Genomic DNA, 17,938 nt, shown 5'->3' on the forward strand with positions numbered 1-17,938 from the left:
CAGTCTCAGTTCTCCTCCAGGGCCTCAGCTGTGGTGGTCTGTTTTGCTCTGGCAATCTGAGCTAAGTGGAGTGGAGGCTTGCTAATCCTTCCAACCTCTCTGAACTCAAAGACCTTATTAATTTCTCCAAACATAATAAAAAGAAACAGATCATCCTTGGAGAATAGATCTCTTCTATCTGATTTCTAGCATGAAAATTCACACTTTTGTGTTTAAAAATATCTTTTTTTTCCCCATCAGCTTTCTTATGTGAGGAAGACAAAGCAGGTATAATCACTGAGTTATGAAAGGCTTTTATTCCAAAACATTTCTGATACTCATCTTTTTCTCTTTAACTCTACCAATGCAATATTGATTTAGGATATCACCTCTCTTTCGGAAAACTGAAGCAGCCCTTAGGCTTAATAGCTCCTGATCTATACCCCATTTGGCCTCCAAAATGATGAACCTAAAAATCCCAATCTGATGAAGCAGTTTTAAAAGCCTTTAATGACTCCTCCCTGCCCACTTGATGCCACCCCACATTCACCAAAATGGTGTAGAAGGTCCTCCTTGTTTGGCTCCTCTTTGGCCTCCTTCTTACCCATGGCCTCTCTGCTATTCCCTTTGTGCTCTAACAACTCCAGTCTGTTTGGGCTTAACCTATGCACTGGGCTAGACTGTCTCATCCCCTTGCTGGACCCTCTGCATGGAATGTTGTTCCTCTTTCCACTTGACTTGCCCTGTTTCCTTTAAGACTTTCCCCAAATCCCCAGGTCTGAATCACCCCCAAATATTGGGAAATCTTTATTATGGGTCATAACCTGAAAGCTACACTGACAGCTCCTTTAGAAAGAGGTCATGCTTGATTAATATTTATATACTCAGTGGGATGCAAATGCATATTCAAGTAGCTTTGACTCTAGTTCTCTCAACTCCTCAGCGATGGTGTGAGATGGTGATTTCAAAGCACACTGACTGTTCTAACATTCAAGAACACATAGAGGGGGAATGGGTAGGGGAGGGGAAGAAAAAGAGGATCATGGGGACTAAAATGGAGTAAATTGAATTCCATGCATGTATGATTTTGTCAAAATAAACCCAACTACTATGCATAACTATAATATTGTAATAAAACTACAGTACCTTCAGCAAAAGAATAATAACAATGATGATGATGGTTAATATTAATTTCTTACCAAGCATCTGATAATGGTCTAAATAATGATTATGTGATGGTAGCCTGTGCTCCTTGACAAACATCCTACAACAATCATAGCCACGTAACAGGTGGGAAGCCTAAGGCTTGAAGAACTTAAAACACACATCCAGAGTTTACAAAGCTAGAAATGGACAAGGCAGACATTTATTTATTTATTTATTTATTTTTTCAAGGCAGACATTTAACTAGCAAACCAGTCCATACCCTTAACACTCTATTTTACTGTCTTACTCTTGCTGAAAATGAAAAAAAAAATGTAGCGAGTTTTTTTTAATTTTTTTATTTAACATAAACTTAAATTGATTTTGTTATAAAATGAGTACTTGAGGGGGCTGGGGATGTGGCTCGAGCGGTGGCACGCTCGCCTGGCATGCGTGTGGCCCCGGGTTCGATTCTCAGCACCACATACAAACAAAGATGTTGTGTCCACAGATAACTAAAAAAAAAATAAATATTAAAAAATTCTCTCTCTCTCTTTCTCTCTCTCCCTCTCTCACTCTCTCTTTAAAAAAAAAATGAGTACTTGATTTTCCATGCTACATTTTATGTTAAGAATAAGTACTTGTGATTGGCTATGTACATATTCCCTTAGTGCTCTAATCTGGTCGCCAAGCTTCAAACATCATCTCAACTCCCATCATGCTCAATTTACATTTCTAGTCCAGATCTTACTTCCAAGTCCCTTAACTGAAGCTCTTTTCCTTAATCCTTGTGCATATAAAATACACATCTCAAATATCAAACAATGATCTCCTGATCTCCTCCTGTTCAGCTCTTCCCATATTCTTCCCCACCCTGTTAAATGGCAACTCCATCCTTCCAGTTGCTCAGACTCAAAACCCGGGGTTATTCTTGACTTCTTCATTTCCAAACAACTCACCTAAAGCCATTAGAAAATCCTGTTGGTCTATCTTCAAGATTAATTTAGAATCTGATTCTCACTACCTCCATTTACTCTCTTTCCCCTGAATCAGTGCAATAGCTCCAGCTTCTATCCTCACCCTGAAGTCTGTTCTTGACACAGCAGCCTGCAAGAGCCTTCAAAAACATAAATCAGATCATGCTTTTCTCTGTTCAAACCATACAGTGGCTTTCTGCATCATTCAGAGCAAAACTGAAGGTCCTTCCAGTATCCTATGAGGATACCTTCCACCTTACATTTCTGACCTCATTTCTTAATCCTCTTCCTGAGTCTTCTGCCTTTCTTAATGTTTGTAGAATAACCCAGGGATATTGCTGCCTTCTGGTCTTGGCACTGGCTGGTCCTTTCTTCTGTAACTCTCTTCCTCTAGAAATTAATATGGCCACTCCCCACCTTTCCTTCATGTCATGAACAAATGTTATTTTCTCAGTGGCTTCTCCTTGACCACTCCATTTAAAATTGTAATCCCTCCCCAATCCCATCACCCTTAATTGCTCTCTTGCTCTGATTTCATAACATCCATGATCCTACTCTGTAATTTACTTATTATGTTTTTGTTTTATTATCTGTCTTCCCCTGCTATGATGGCAATTCCACGGATGTACCCAAGCTACCAAAATGTAGCAGAGGCTGGAATATAAATCATTACTGAAAATAAATTATTACCAACTCTTCATAATTGATCTATATTCTCACCAGTAGGGAAGAGCAAAGAGATTTCTAGGATAGCATCTTGTGAATAGCTAATAATTGGAGAGGTGGTTCTAGAATAGTATAGCTTAAATGCAACGAAGCAGTAACACATAGCACAAAGTATGTCTCATGTGAATAAGCATGTGGGCTTTGAAATTGGGCAGCTTGTGCTTAAATATGGACTTTGAAGACCAGGACTATTAATTTGGGAAAGATACTTAAGTTTCTGTAAAGTGAGAAAAAGAGCAATAAAAAGGACTACCTTGCAGGATTGATTGATTGATCATTATTTATTAAAAACTTTTATAGTGCCAAGCACCATTCTAAGTGTTTTATAAATATTAACTTAGTTACTCCTCTTAATAAACTTATGAGTAGAAATTAATATTATCCCCATTTTAAGAATGTGAAAACAGAGACCTAGAAAGTTTAAGTAACTTTCTCAAAAGCAAGTAGTTAGTAAAAGGGGAAGCTGGGATTTGAACCCAGCCATTTGATAAATTAAAGTTCACCTGTGCTGACCCCGATTCTGGTGAGGATTATGTAAATCAATGCAAGTCAACTTTCTTATGATTTCAACATTTAATAAGTGTTCAAAATGTGTTATCTGCTCTTGTTATTACCATTATTATTATTTGATAATAACGTGATCTGAAATTATGTTTATGTTTCAGACATAAACATATCTATACAAGAGTCAATATAAAACATGCTTTCCCTAAATCTGAGTGCAAAATTTAGTACTTAATGCACAGAATATATATTATATATAAATATATATGTGTGTGTGTGTGTGTGTGTGTGTGTGTGTGTGTGTGTGTGTATATATATATATATATATTTATTTATATAAATAAGACTTTACATACATAAGTGTTGTAGAAAGATCACATCACATTAATAGAACATGGGCCCTGGGTAATTTCATTGTTACTTATTCTCTTTTTATTTTTTCTGAGTGAGGCTATATATTTCTCAAATCAAATACTTAAAAATATCAAGTTTGCTTTGACCTTGCTGTAATGAGACGCTGGTGGCAAAAGGGAACAACAGAAGCCAGGTGCTTTAGGAAGTGATGTGGTACCCCCTACACTGCCCCAGATTGTGTTTACTCACAGACTGGTGGAAGCTCATATTCCACTTCAAGAACCACTCTCTCTCCAACATTCTTCAGCAAGCTGATGATCTCATCATGGCGGAATTTGGCCAGGTTGATCCCATTCACAGCTTTGATGTAGTCACCCACATCTAGCTGGTCACTTCTGCAAAATAGACAGTGTTAATTCAGTGGCCCATCTTCTCCACAGGCCCGTCTGAATCTATTTTTCACTTTCCACTCATGAATAAGCAAGTTTAGATGGCAACATAGTGAAGTCCCTGCTGCTCAGGAGGCGACTGGTTCCTGAGGGCAGGGGTGTAGCACAGTGTCAGTGGGTTCTGTTTTCTCAGCTGTCACATTTTAGAAATTCTGCTCTGGGTATGCCATTATTTATAATTTCCCCTTAACCTTTTTAGTTTTAAAAGCAGCATAAAACAAAATAATTTTTATTTATTTATTGAGTTGCTCAGCCCTTAAGGGGCTGATTCTCTAGGAATAGATCCAGATCCCAGATACTTCAGATCTTTTTCTTTTTAGTCCCTCTCATTTTTGCTGCCTGCCTCTTGGACATGTCATGGGTTACAATATCATCACTGGGATTTTATCGAGGGTCAAAGAAAGTCTCTCAAAGTCTGAAGGAGAAGGGTTAAGGTGATCATATTCCTGTCAGCCTCTCCTATGAGTAATACCTCTGCATCAGGGAGCAATCAGCTAGATTAAGCTTATAAACTGGATATGTGGGTTGATTATCAAAAGTAGTCACTATTTCAGATGATACTTTATAAGACAAGAACTCTAAACTTGGAATTACGTGGACAAGAACATTAGTGTCTAGGATTTAAGGACCCCTGATCTCACTTTTTTTTTTTAAGAGAGAGAGAGAGAGAAGAGAGAGAATTTTTTTTAATATTTATTTTTCAGTTTTCAGTGGACACAACATCTTTATCTTATGTGGTGCTGAGGATGGAACCCAGTGCCCCGCGCATGCCAGGCGAGCGTGTTACCGCTTGAACCACATCCCCAGCCCCTGATCTCACTTTTATTGGGGGGTATCAGGGATTAAACTCAAGGGCACTTGACCACTGAGCCACATCTCCAGCCCTATTTTGTATTTTATTTAGAGACAGGGTCTCACTGAGTTGCTTAGCACCTTGCTTTTGCTGAGGCTGGCTTTGAACTCACGATTCTCCATCCTCAACCTCCCAAGTCCCTGTGATTACAGGCATGCACCACCACACCCAGCCTGATCTCACTTTTAATAAAGCTCAATATTCCATCTTCTCTTGCTGAGATAAATTTAGAATGTATCTCTAAAGCAAGCCCACCCCTGCCCAGTATCTAGGAAGTTCTGCCTTTGCATTGTGAGAATAATTTGCAGTTCATGGGAAGAAGGGCAAAGTGAGAACTTCCCCTCCAAGCCTTCTGTCCTTTGAACCATCTCTTTATCTTGGTGGAAAGGGCAGTCTCACAAGCAGAAAATCAGAAAAGCAAATTTTTTACTTGGAAATGGGACATTGGGCCTCCCACTCTTCCTGGCCAGCCCTGTCCCCCTGTGGACACATCCCTGGATACATAACATGGGTCATCTACTTCACTTTGAGATGATCTCTGTGTCTCATCCCCACTGCAGCCCGTCTGCTGTTTGATGGCACATTTAGGTCTAGATCCATATATATGTTAAAATTAAAATCTTATCAGAGGCTGGCTGCCCCTTAGATGACATAAGAAACCTCCCTAGTGACTTCAGCATAGGCCAGAAAAGCCACTGGCAGGCCGGGGGAGCAGCTTCTGAACCGTGCCCTGCTGAGCTTCTGGGGGGACGTGCTGCCTGGCAGATGGCACTGTCATTTATTTATTAGTGACCTTTTCTGATAGAGCTTTAATTTTTGAATTAATTACACCCCACGTCTCTTTCCCATTTCCCCACAGAGGCAGTTACCTAGCAGCGATTCCTCCCTGCCGCAGGTTGGACACCCGTGGCTTGCCATCCTTGTCAATTCCTCCGGACACTGTCAGACCCAGGGTGGTGCCTTCCTTCTTCATCAATTCAACCACAGTGGAGCCCTTGAATTCCTCTGTAAGAGAAAAGCGTTTGTCCTATTAAATGAAAGCAGCACCACAGATGTTATTTCATGATTAGGTGACTTCTCCCCAGAAACTCTTTTCACTTTTTCTTCCATGAGAAAAGATATCCATGGTCTCCTTCCATTGTAAGCTGAAAAGTGTCTCATGAAGAGGTATGCACCGATAGCATCAAAGGCAGATATTCCACAAGGGCTTATTAACCAGCACCAGTGGGGTAGTTTGCTCTAGGTTGGCAATAAATAGACTTATATACCAATGATGATATTCAGCTTCTGTTTCCTACCGTTCCCTAGTGACTTTCTCTGAATTCTGTCCTTGTAACTCCAAAAAGAACAGCTGAAAGTCCTAAGATAAGAAGTTAGAACAGGATTTTAAATAACAATACAAATGCATATTGTGTAGTAACAGACTCCAAGTTCCTGACACATTTCAGCTTAGGAAGCCAACTGACAGGAGAAGAGAGCTCTCCACAGGTTCAAGGAAAATATTATCAACTTTCACTTTTTTTGTCATTTACAAACCAAGCACCAAATGGCTCATGCAACGACTGATACGATTTCTTGCTGAATATGTCTCAGTATGGCAAGGCAGTGTTGGTCCTTGGAATTTCAGGGTAACTGCTATCAATTTATCAATATGCAACAAAATTGTAAAATCTCACAGATCTTGTGGGAACAATGTCTTTACACCAAGAGGGAACTCAAACCTTTTGATTTGTCACAAAAACAGAAGGTAAGAAAATATTAAGAATATTTTTCCTTTCAGAAATAAAAATGAGAAGTCAATATTCACATATCCAGAGGCTAATTATGATAAATAGTGTTTTAGAACTCCTATGATGTTACTCTTCTCTTTACTATTTGCGATCTTTCTGGATACAAATGGGGAAACTAGGTGCTTTCCCATATTCTCCAAAATCAAAGGCCTGCTTTGACCCCAAATTTCAGGGTTATAAACTTTTGGAACATGAAAGACACTTATATTAAAATGCAAGAACAGACTTGCTTTTTCAAAGTCAAATTAAAAAAAAAAAAACGATTGCATACCTCCGTCCTTTTCTTAATTACATATAACAGTTCATTATAATTTTAAAAACCTCTATGAATGCTTATCATCAAGGTTTTAAAATTGTTGCTGCTGGTATATAATTCTACTAGGCAATAAAAAATTCAAATCAGGGAAAGAAAGAATCTTTCATCTAGCCTACAGAGAAGAATGGAGTGCTTGGGGAAAGGAAGCAAGGGTCATCAGGTCACTCATTTCCTTAGTGCCACAGAGAATGTCATTCCAGGCAGGGCAGTCAAGGTTTCCAGGCTCTGTGATGCTCATGTCCCAGCCCACATTGCTGGAGGCCTGCTTTGACCCTTCAGTCTCACAGCACTAAAGGCCGACGTGGCCCTTCAATGCAGAAGCTGAGGAAGAGGGTATGAATGCTTATGATGTCAGCTTCATGCATTACATTTTATCTGAGAGACCAAATAAGGATTGAAATTCAAGAACCCAAATTCTTATCAAGTTTATAAAAGTTCAAGTTCTTTTATATTTTTTGCCAGAACCATTTGTAACCATGTCCATTGCTGTGCTTTTCACCTGTGTGGCCTTAAAACAAAATAGCCCCTCACATGCACCATAGATACCCACATGGGCACAGATGATATTTGAAGAGATGAACTTAACAAATAACCCCTATAAATCCTGTTGGTAGAAGCCAGGGTGTAAATTTTTTAAAACTAAAGTTAATAATTAAAGTAATAAAGATGACAGAAAAAAAATGGTGGGTGACTATTCTCACCACAGAGCATAGAATGCCTAACGAATTTTGCCCAAAAAAGAATTCTTTGCATCTTCTTGGATTATGCAGAGTAATCCTGTATATTTAAACTTTTGATTTTAGAAATTTCTTTCTTGTTCTATTTATTTTATTTTATTGTACTAGGGATTGAACCTAGGGGTGCATAACCATGAATCACATCCAATGCCCTTTTTATTTTGAGACAGCATCTTGCTAAGTTGCTTAAGGCCTTGTTAAGTTGCTGAGGCTGTCTTGAACTTTCGATCCTCCTGCCCTGGCCTCCTGTGCTGCTGGGATTACAGGTGTTCACCACTGTGCCCAGCTATAGACCTTTCTTGAAGCATGGGAAGCATAGTGTTTTTTAGAGCCTAGTCACAAATTCACAAAGACACAATGATGAAACAGTAATGCCAGGCATGTGAGAAGTAAGTTTCCATTTATAAAAATTCTGTCCCTACTCATGTTTTCAAGAAAATGCTTCTTGCATAAAATGGGACACCATCAAACAGGTTTGGAAGCAGTCTTTATGGCAGAAAGAAGACAGTGCAGTTTTGTCTTGAAGGAAACCAAGCCCTTCCCAGGTTTCTTGCTGAATCTTAAAAGTCTAGAAAAGATCAATAACTATTTTAATTTATTCTTTAAAATATAAATCCATTGATCTGGCTACTCTTTAAACTGGTAACAGTCAACTACCTTACCATTTAAAAATATTTCAAATCTTTTTCTAAGAGCTAGTTTTAATAACAAGAAAGAAAATATTTATGTCCCAGTTATTGGAGCAATTTATACATTCAATAACTTACTGAATGCTACTATGACCCAAACATTGAAGCACAAAGATAAAAAAAAAAAATGAAGGCCATTATTATCCTCAGGATTCTCAGCCTAGTCACAGAGGCAGAGTCACAGGCCACTAAGCCACAGGGCAGGTTGTGAGGAAGGCAGGCACAGAGGAGATAGTCCTGGAAACAATGCCAACCAAAGACTTGAGGTTAATGCAACATTTATTTCACAGTTTTTTCTTCTGACAGATGTGTTGTATTTATTGATTAGGATTAGCTGAGCAGAGCAGACCAAAGAAGGGATATATAAATTAGGTAACAATTCAGGAGTAAATGTACAATATTGTTGCAAGAAAATGCACTGAATCACAAGAATGTTGACTGCCAATAAGTATCTTTAGTCCCAAAGGAATTGACTAAATTCATTATGGGTGTTTCCAAAGCAGGTAGGAGAGAAGAGGTGGTTGGAAAGGGAGGAACCTGCTTCTGGAGTTTGCTTTCAGCTAACCTCCATTCTCTGCTCAGGTAATCAATCATTTTATGTCTTTTTTGGCGTTTAATGTTTGCATAATGATCTAATGGCAAAGAGAAATGAAGACAGATGCATTCATTTGCATGAGTTCACTTATATATCAAGGCTTAGTGAATCAACACTTCGGTAAAACAGGGGAACTTGGGCAAATCAATATGTACTGACAATTTCTTTCTTTTGTGATTTAAATTGCAAATAATCCTTCCCAAATGAAGAGGACCAAACAGCAAACATTATAGTTTTTCCAAATTAGCAAGCAGCACAGAGAACAGATGATGCCCAACCAGCAAGAAATGAGATGGATCTGGATTTGACATTTTCCTTAATCACCATATTTAATTTTTAGAGAAGAAACTACAGGTTTATATCTGTACCACTGCTTACTCATATAACCAACAAGAATCTCACTGATAGAATTGGATTATTTGTTTGCTGTTTCTCTTTGGACTTGTTATTCAATCTTTTAAGTTACTGAACTCTAGAAAATTTTAAGAAAAACAACAATGACACTTGGTAATTACGTAAAAGTTTTACAAACAAATTAGAAAATTTAATAGCACAGCTTTTTACAAATTAATATGCAATAATAATACCCAGGTAGATGTTACATAGTCAAACTACAGTCATCTAGAAGTCATAGTAGAAAGAGAAGACATCCCCTTCAATAGCCAAAAAGTCACATCTCCAGGGAAAAAAAATCATGAAAATGTACAAGAGTTATAGGAAAAAAACCTTAAAAGACTTCTGAGGGATATGAGATCCACATAAATGGAAAGACAATCCATTCCATCATCCAATAAGCACCGAATGCTAACTATGTGTCAAGCAGTGGTCTTGGCACTGAAGATAAAGCACCAGACAAAATGAACAAAACTCCAGCCATTCAGGAACTAATATTCCAGTGGATGGTATAGCCCAACATAAAGCATGTGTCAGTTCTCCCTAAATTAGTTTATAAAGTTAACACTATCAATAAAAGTCCCCATATGATTTTTCTGGTACAAGATATATCTTACATTATTGCAAAAATAGAACATATAACCTTGCAAAGATTCTGTGAAGAATTGGGTTGCCAACATACACTAGCTCACTCTTTAAGACTGCTGTGAAAGAGTGGAGAGAGCCTGCTCATGACACCTCTGTGAAAGAGGTAATAGAATTGTGATTGGATGTCACACTACCAATCATGTCTCCCTGAGAGATTGTAAAAAGTACCAGACTTGCAGATGCAGGAGACTGGAGTGGGGAGGCTGGAAAATTCCTCAGCATCGGCTTCCCAATATTAGTCAGAGTCTAGATTTGCTCGGATATGTGGAAAGATAAAACAAAGCAAAACAATTAACAAACAAAAACAGAAAGAAGTATCATAGGAATAAGGCATCCTGGACCCACATCAGACTATCTTAGGTTTTGTAACACCACTTTGCATAGAGTAAATGTATGGCATAATAATCACACTTTGTGCTGTGAAAACCTTGGTGTTTGGAATCTCCTGCCTCATTGCTTATATTTTTTTTTTTAAAAAAATATTACCACAGAAAGGGCAGTTACCCCTAATTTTTGACAGGTCCCTGAAATTCAGGAACTACATGTGCAAAGCGGATAATAGTAACTTGAGTTGCTGAAAGAGGAGAAACACACAAATTGTGATAACAGAGTGATAAAGGCAACTCAAGAGTAGAAGAAGGGCTGTGACTGGTGAGTCCTAAAAGGGCCCTGCTCTGCCCAGGCCAGCAGTACTCTGGATCTTTCAGGGGAGTGGTACAGGAAGGACAGTCTTAGGTAGGCAAAAGGAAAGAGGGGAGGTGTTAAAACCAGAGCAACAACAAATGGTAGGAAATTTTATGGATTCTGTGGCAGGGAAACACAAGTCTTTTAGTTCCATTTGTAATTCCTCAATGCTGGCTGCATGGGGGAATTACCCTGATAGCTTTTAAAATACTGATGCCTGGGCTCACCCCAGTCCAATCCAATCAGAATATCTTGATGGGATTTTGTATATTAAATTTTAAAGACATTTGAGAATCTACAATTATCTCATAGATCCCTTGTGCCCTTTACCTTGTTTTCCCCAATGGTAACATGATGCAACACTGTAATATAATATCACATCTGGCATGTTGGCATGGATGAAGTCAAAACACAGATCATTTCCCTCACCTCAAGCATCTGGTTACCCTTTTATAGGGACAGCCATATCCCTCCTTCTCCTATCCCTTTTGTAATCCTGGAAATCCCTAATCCAGTCTCTATTATCATAATTGTGCAATTTCAAAATGTTGAATAAACAAAATTATATACAGTGAAATCTTCAGAGTTGACCTTTTATACTCAGCTTCATTCTGTAGTGATTTGTTCAATATCACTAGACAAATCTAGTGGCAATAGTTCTCTCCTTTTTAACACTGAGTGGTATTCCATGGCACAGATAGGCCTGAGTTTGTTTAACCACACACTTATTGAAGGACATCTTGGCTGTTCCCATTTTTTGGCTATTATGACTAAAGCTGCTATAAATATTCATGTACAGTTTTCATGTGAACATAAATATTCATTTCTCTGGAATAAATACCCAGGAGCATGATTTGTGGGTCATATGGTAGGCGCATATTTAGTTTTCTAATGAACTGCTCAACCATTTTCCAAAGTAGCTCTACTGTTTCCATTCTCACCAATTGTGTAAGAGTAATTGAGCTTCTCTGCATCCTACAAAGTATTTGGTGTTGTCACTATTTTTTTATTTTAACCCTTCTCATAAGTGCATAGTGATATTCTAGTTTTAATTTTGGAGTATTTATTTATTTATTTATTTATTTGGTAAAATGTCTCTTCATTCCTTTTCCCCACTTCCTGATTAGATTGTTTGCTTTTAGAGTGTTGAATGTTGAGAATGTCTTATAAGTTACAGATCCTAGTCCTTTGTTGAATACATGGTTTGCAGATATTTTCTCCCACTCGGTAGACTTTATTTTCATGCTTTTAAAAGGTCTTTCATTGAGACTCTGGTTTTAATTTTGATGAAGTCCAACTGATTGATTTTTTTCCTTTTATGGCTCATGCTTTTATCAAGTCTAGGAACTCTATGCTAAGCCCTTAATCATCAAATTTTCTCCATTGTTTCCCTTACAGTTTGTGAATATTTTCTATAATTCTTATAATACTATGATGTATATTTTAAGTCTGTGGTCCATTTTGATCATTGAAAGTATGAGGCTTTGGTCAAGATTCTTCTCTTCTTTCTCCTTCTTTTTTTTTTTTTTTTGCTTATAGATTTCCAATTACTCTGGCAACATTCACTGAATAGGCTATTTTCATCTACTAAGTTGCTTTTGCATCTTGTCAAAAACCAGTTGCAGCCAGGCATGGTGGGGCACACCTGCAATCCCAGAGGCTCTGGAGTCTGAGGCAAGTTGGAGGCCAGCCTCAGTAACTTACTGAGGCCCCAAGCAACTTAGTGAGATACTGTCTCAAAATAAAAAATAATAAGGACTGGGGATGTGGCTCAGTGATGAAGTACTCCTGGGTTCGATCCCTAGTAACTCCTCCCTCCAAAAAACCCAGTTAAGCATATTTCTATGGGTCTATTTCTGGGTCCTCTCTGTGTTTGTTCCGAAATACAATACAGTATTTATTACTGTAATTAAATAATATCTTGAAATTGGGCAGAACAATTCTTCCCACCTTATGCATGCTTTTTAAAATTGTTCCTTAGCTTTTCCACATAAATTTTGAAATAATCTCTTCTATAGTTACCAAACTGTTGTTGAGATTTTGATAAAATTTGTGTCAAACTTTTTTTTTATCAACTTGAAAAGAATTTACATCTTTACTCTAGGGAGTCTTCTAGTCCATGAAAGATGGCATGTCTCTCCCATTATTTAGATTGGATTCTTTGATTTCCTTCATCAGCATTTTTTTAGTTTTCAGCATACAAATTTTTTCATTTTGGGAGAATGATTATAAATGGCATTTTATTTTTTAATTTCAAGGTACACATGTTCATTGCTAGCATACAGATATATGATTGATTTTTATATATTTATTTTGTATTCTGTGGCATCACAGAACTTAGATTTATTCTGAGAAATTGTTTTCTTTTTTAATAAATTCATCGGGCTGGGGATGTGGCTCAAGCTGTATCGTGCTTGCCTGGCATGCGTGCGGCCCGGGTTCGATCCTCAGCACCACATACAAACAAAGATGTTGTGTCTGCTTGATAACTAAAAAATAAATATTAAAATTCTCTCTCTCTCTCTCTCTCTCTCTCTCTCTCTCTCTCTCTCTCTCTCTCCCTCTCTCCCTCTCTCTTAAAAATAAATAAATAAATAAATAAAATGTTTAATAAATTCATCAGGGTTGTCTATGAAGATAAGCATTTCATCTGCAGGCAGAACCAACTTTATTTCTTCTTTTCCAAACCATGTGCCTTTTACTGGCCTTTTTTGCTCTATGCATCGACTGGACTCCCAGCACTATGTTGATTAAGAATGGTGAGAGTGGACATCCTTACCTTTTCCCAGTCTTAGGGGGAAATGTCTCATTCCCCTCTAATTCTATTTTTCTGAGAGCTTTTATCACAAATGGGTTTGAATTTTGTCAATTGTTTTGCATTGGTTGATATGATCATGTGATTTTTCTTTACCTTGATTTTTTTTTTACTTTGAGTGATTTTTGTAATACTTGCATCCCTGAAATAAACCCCAGTTGGTCATATGATGTAATACTATTGTATGTTGTTGAATTCTATTTGATAATAATTTATTAAGCATTTTTCATCTGGGCTGGGGCTGTAGCTTAGTGGCAGAGCACTTGCCTATCATGTTTGAGGCCCTGGGTTTGATCCTCAGCACCACATAAAAATAAACAAATAAAATAAGGGCATTTTGTCCATCTACTACTACAAAAAATGTAAAAAAAAAAATTATCTATATTCTTGAGTAGTATAGCCTGTAGTGTTCTCCTTTGTACATTTTTTCTTTGGTTATGGTATCATGGTAATAATATTAGCTTCCAAAAATGAATTGGAAAATGCATTTCTTTTTCTGTTTTCTAGAAGAGGTTGTGTAGAATGGTTATCAATATTTGGTGGAATTTTCCAGTGAAATCATGTGGGCCTGGAGATTTCTTTTTGAGGAGTTTTAAAATTGCAAATTCAATTTCTTTCATAGTTACAGGGCTATTTAAATTATCCTCTTGGTATTGGGTGTGTTGTAATTCGTATTTCCAAGAACAGATCCATTTCAATTAGATCAAAACCTCTGCAGTTGGGGTTTGTTTTGTTGTGTGCTTTGTTTTGTTTTTGCTTTTTTAAAAGTTCTAACATGCTGCCAAGATTGAGGCACTAATTTAGGGTTTGGTGTATGAGGAGAGATTGGCAGAAAAGACATGGGGAAGCAAACAGAGATTTAGACCATGAAGGATCCAAGAAAAGTGCTCTGATTAGAGTTTGATAAAAGGTTAGCCTTTAGCTTGTTGTTAGTTGAAGCAATAGTTTGACATTAATGGTATGAAGTGTTGGGGAGAAACACATTCCAGCTGTGTCAAAGAGAACCATTAAAAAGCCACTGCAGTAATATAATGCATTAAGTTAGTCAGATTATGTCAGCAAATCCAAAAATAAAGAATAGCTCACATATAACAGAAACTTATATTTCTGTTCATAATCCACATCTAGATGGGTGTTTCTGATCAGCGGTCAACTTCTTTGTGTCTCTGTTATCCCTTAATGCTTTGGTTCCCCAAAACATAGAGATACCTTAAGTTTCATGGTGAAGTGACAGGTCCACTCTGGGTCATTTTATATTTTTGAGAGAAACACAGCCATACTAGATATCTGTTGGACACAACAGTATCTCCTTACTTGAGGCAGTTTAGTTCAACATTTGATCATAATACATTGCTTTTGGTGATGTCCTGTCTTTCCAAAGCTGATTTCTGTGCAATGATAAGAAGCAAATTCCATGTAAAAATCAATGTGAAACAAGAAGTGAGGTTGTCAATGCTTAATCTGATTTGTGGGTTTGAGAATTTGTATGATGTCCAAACAAACACATTTTTATGGTTACTAGGCACTTGTGGTTTACTTAAGAATGAAATAAACATATTTTAAACTTTCTATTTATGTTTCTCTTCAAATGGTAAATAGGTTGTTTGGACAAAATATGAATTAGGTTGTTTGGATTTAACTACTTCATAAATTGAACTATTGTATTTCATTTGGCTTGGGGTGCTGTAAAAATTTTACTGAGACACTAGGGTTCTGTGAATAGAGAAAGTTTGGGATCTTCTGCACTAGGAACATATCCTATCTGTGTTCAGTAGAGTGGAGGGGAAAGGGAGCTGAGGTAAAATCCATCACTGGCCTGCAGATATTCTCAAGGGTATGGCTTATTCCATGTTCACACCTATCTTCAAAGAAGACTGAGGGTTAGAGTCTTGACAGGTTCCCAGGCAATAAGGTTGGGTGGATTTGGGGGGATGGGTATTTGACTATGTCATATATAGGTAATGCCTGAGAGACTAAAATATACCACTAGTTATATGGGTGGCATGAACTGCAGATATGTTAATGAAGAGAAATTCCTTTGAGTTAGAAACCAATTAGGAAGTGGGGAGCTAGGAAGAGGAGGGTCAAGAAGATCTCAAGTTTTCCAACTTGCATGATTGGTGGGTGCTGATGTCCATCACTGAGAAAGGGAAGCTAGGAAACAAAGGAAGTTTGTAGAGTTGTGAATAATTGGAACAGAAGCCAATATTCAGCACAGTATTGAGTAAGAGAATCTCACTGAGAATTAAGTACCAGGCTGGAAATTTAACCTTAGTTTTTGTCAATTTCCAAAGTGGTAAGACCCTCACTCCATAGATACACCACAAAAAGAGAAAGTGTGAAAAAGAAAAAAAAAAGAGAGAAAGTGTGGTAAAGCAACAATAGACACATGTTCAGCAAAAGAGGCACTGGTAATGCTCCTTACTCTTTGAAGTTCCATCAAGTGCATACATTTTTTAAAATACCATGAACAGCAAAACAGAAATGCCATCAATGAGAACTCCCTATAGTAAGTCACAAATTTTGAAATGCTGATGTCAGAGACAGTGTTTTGTTCTCTGCTGTGTCTCCAGGGTCTGGAATGGTGCCTGGAATGATTGCACCCTAGTAACTGCTGAGGGCATGAGCACATCAGTCCTGACACAGGGCATTATGACAGGGCAGTGAGCAGTTTATGACAAACAGAATTATGGCTTCATGGTGCAGAGGCAGAATGATAAAGAGAAGAGTCTGAACAGGAGCAGAGTTCCTTTCCTATGCTTGTTGGTTGGTCATTTTAACTGATGCCATAGCAAGGGGGCTGGGGCTTATATCAGAATACAAGCGCTATATCTGCGTACTAATTTTGCAAAGAATATTAATGCTTACGCTACAGTTTTATCTGTATATTACTTTTAGTGGTAGCACTAAGAAGTGTATCCCTCTCAGGAAATAAACAGATGATTTTTCCAATATTCATTTCAAGCGCCTCCTAATATTGCCTGGTTCAGCAAAGCTGCAGGGATCAAAGCTGGGTTTCTGTGATAAACGGCATTTTTCAGTTCTTGCACAGACTAACAGAGAAAAGGTCTTCTGGCACTTTCCACGGCTGTGTCACGACATGAGGGATATACCAGAATTTTTCTCATCCCCTGGGAACATGAGCATAAATTAGATTAGTGGCAGGGATGAACAGTATATAAATATTACCCAGCACAAATATTCGTGTGAAATAAAATTATGATCAGAATTTATCTCATGCAGTGAAGGGGAAGGCTGGATAATATCTATATGTTTCTTCTTGGAGCATTAAAAAAAAAAAGGAAATCTACAAACATGCAGTGCCAAATATAAAAATCAGTGACTCCTAAAGTATGTGACATTTAGATCAGGGTTTTCAAATGTATTACCCTAGACATTTTTTTGTTTCTTTTTAGTGATACATTACATTAGAATTCATTTTGATATAATTTTTTAAAAAGCACAGAATATAATTTGTATTTAGATCAGTTTTTAAGAGAATACATAGATGTGGTCTCTATTGTTGGTACAACTGATTCAGATACCAAATATCTCCTAAAGCATTCAGTGAAAAAAAATCATTGTTTTTAAAATATGAAAAGTAGAATTCGTTTTGTCTTCCACTTCTCAAAAATCAGTTATTTGTCAAAATTTGCTATTAGTCTTCCTGGTGTTAATAATCGATTAACAAGGCATTTGATCTTTTTGAAGCTTAGTAACCTCTAAAATAAGGATAACAACAGTACCTATGTTCCAGGGTATTTTGAAGACTAAGTGACATATTTCTTATAAGTAACTTATAATCTGTCACATAGTGTTTATCTAAGCCATGACATTACTGTCATTATTATTATTTTATATTAGAAGATTATAAGTATGCAGATTCTCAATCTTCTACTGTATTTTGATTGCTGTGAACATTAGACAAAATAATTAGTAGTGATATTTAACTGTTGGTGGAATCAGACTATTTGGAGAATGTAATGAAATTTGTGGACTTATCCTAGAAAAGTTTTATATGTGATTTCAGGGAAATCCATTCTTAAGTAGGGATTACTCTAGAGTCCATCTAAGAACTCGATAGTAATAGCACCCAAATCTATTAGTCCTATATTCCTATAATCATCTAGTGATCTAAATTAAACCAGAATTCAAATTATTAAGAGATAGGAAGTGGCTCACCTCCTCTCTTCCAGAGCATGACTGGCCAAGTGATACACAATCAGTCACAAGAGTCCATAACCAGAAAAGGCATTGGCAAGAGATCTAGAAATGGTGCTACTTCT

The 17,938-nt window shown here is 37.3% G+C and overlaps 1 protein-coding gene across 1 annotated transcript in view; it reads right to left on the minus strand.

Annotated features, from left to right (window-relative positions):
* Window positions 1–17,938, minus strand: part of GRIP1 (glutamate receptor interacting protein 1) — a gene marked incomplete at its 5' end in the record, with an annotated part of 251,102 nt that overhangs the window by 129,727 nt on the left and 103,437 nt on the right. The window contains 2 exons of the mRNA XM_081310350.1: window positions 3,933–4,078; window positions 5,855–5,990. Of these exons, the coding sequence (XP_081166476.1) occupies window positions 3,933–4,078; window positions 5,855–5,990 (282 nt within the window). The remainder of the gene's footprint in view (window positions 1–3,932; window positions 4,079–5,854; window positions 5,991–17,938) is intronic.

Source organism: Spermophilus citellus, assembly GCF_964194105.1.
Source record: "Spermophilus citellus genome assembly, chromosome: 10".
Classification (NCBI taxonomy): Eukaryota; Metazoa; Chordata; class Mammalia; order Rodentia; family Sciuridae; genus Spermophilus; species Spermophilus citellus.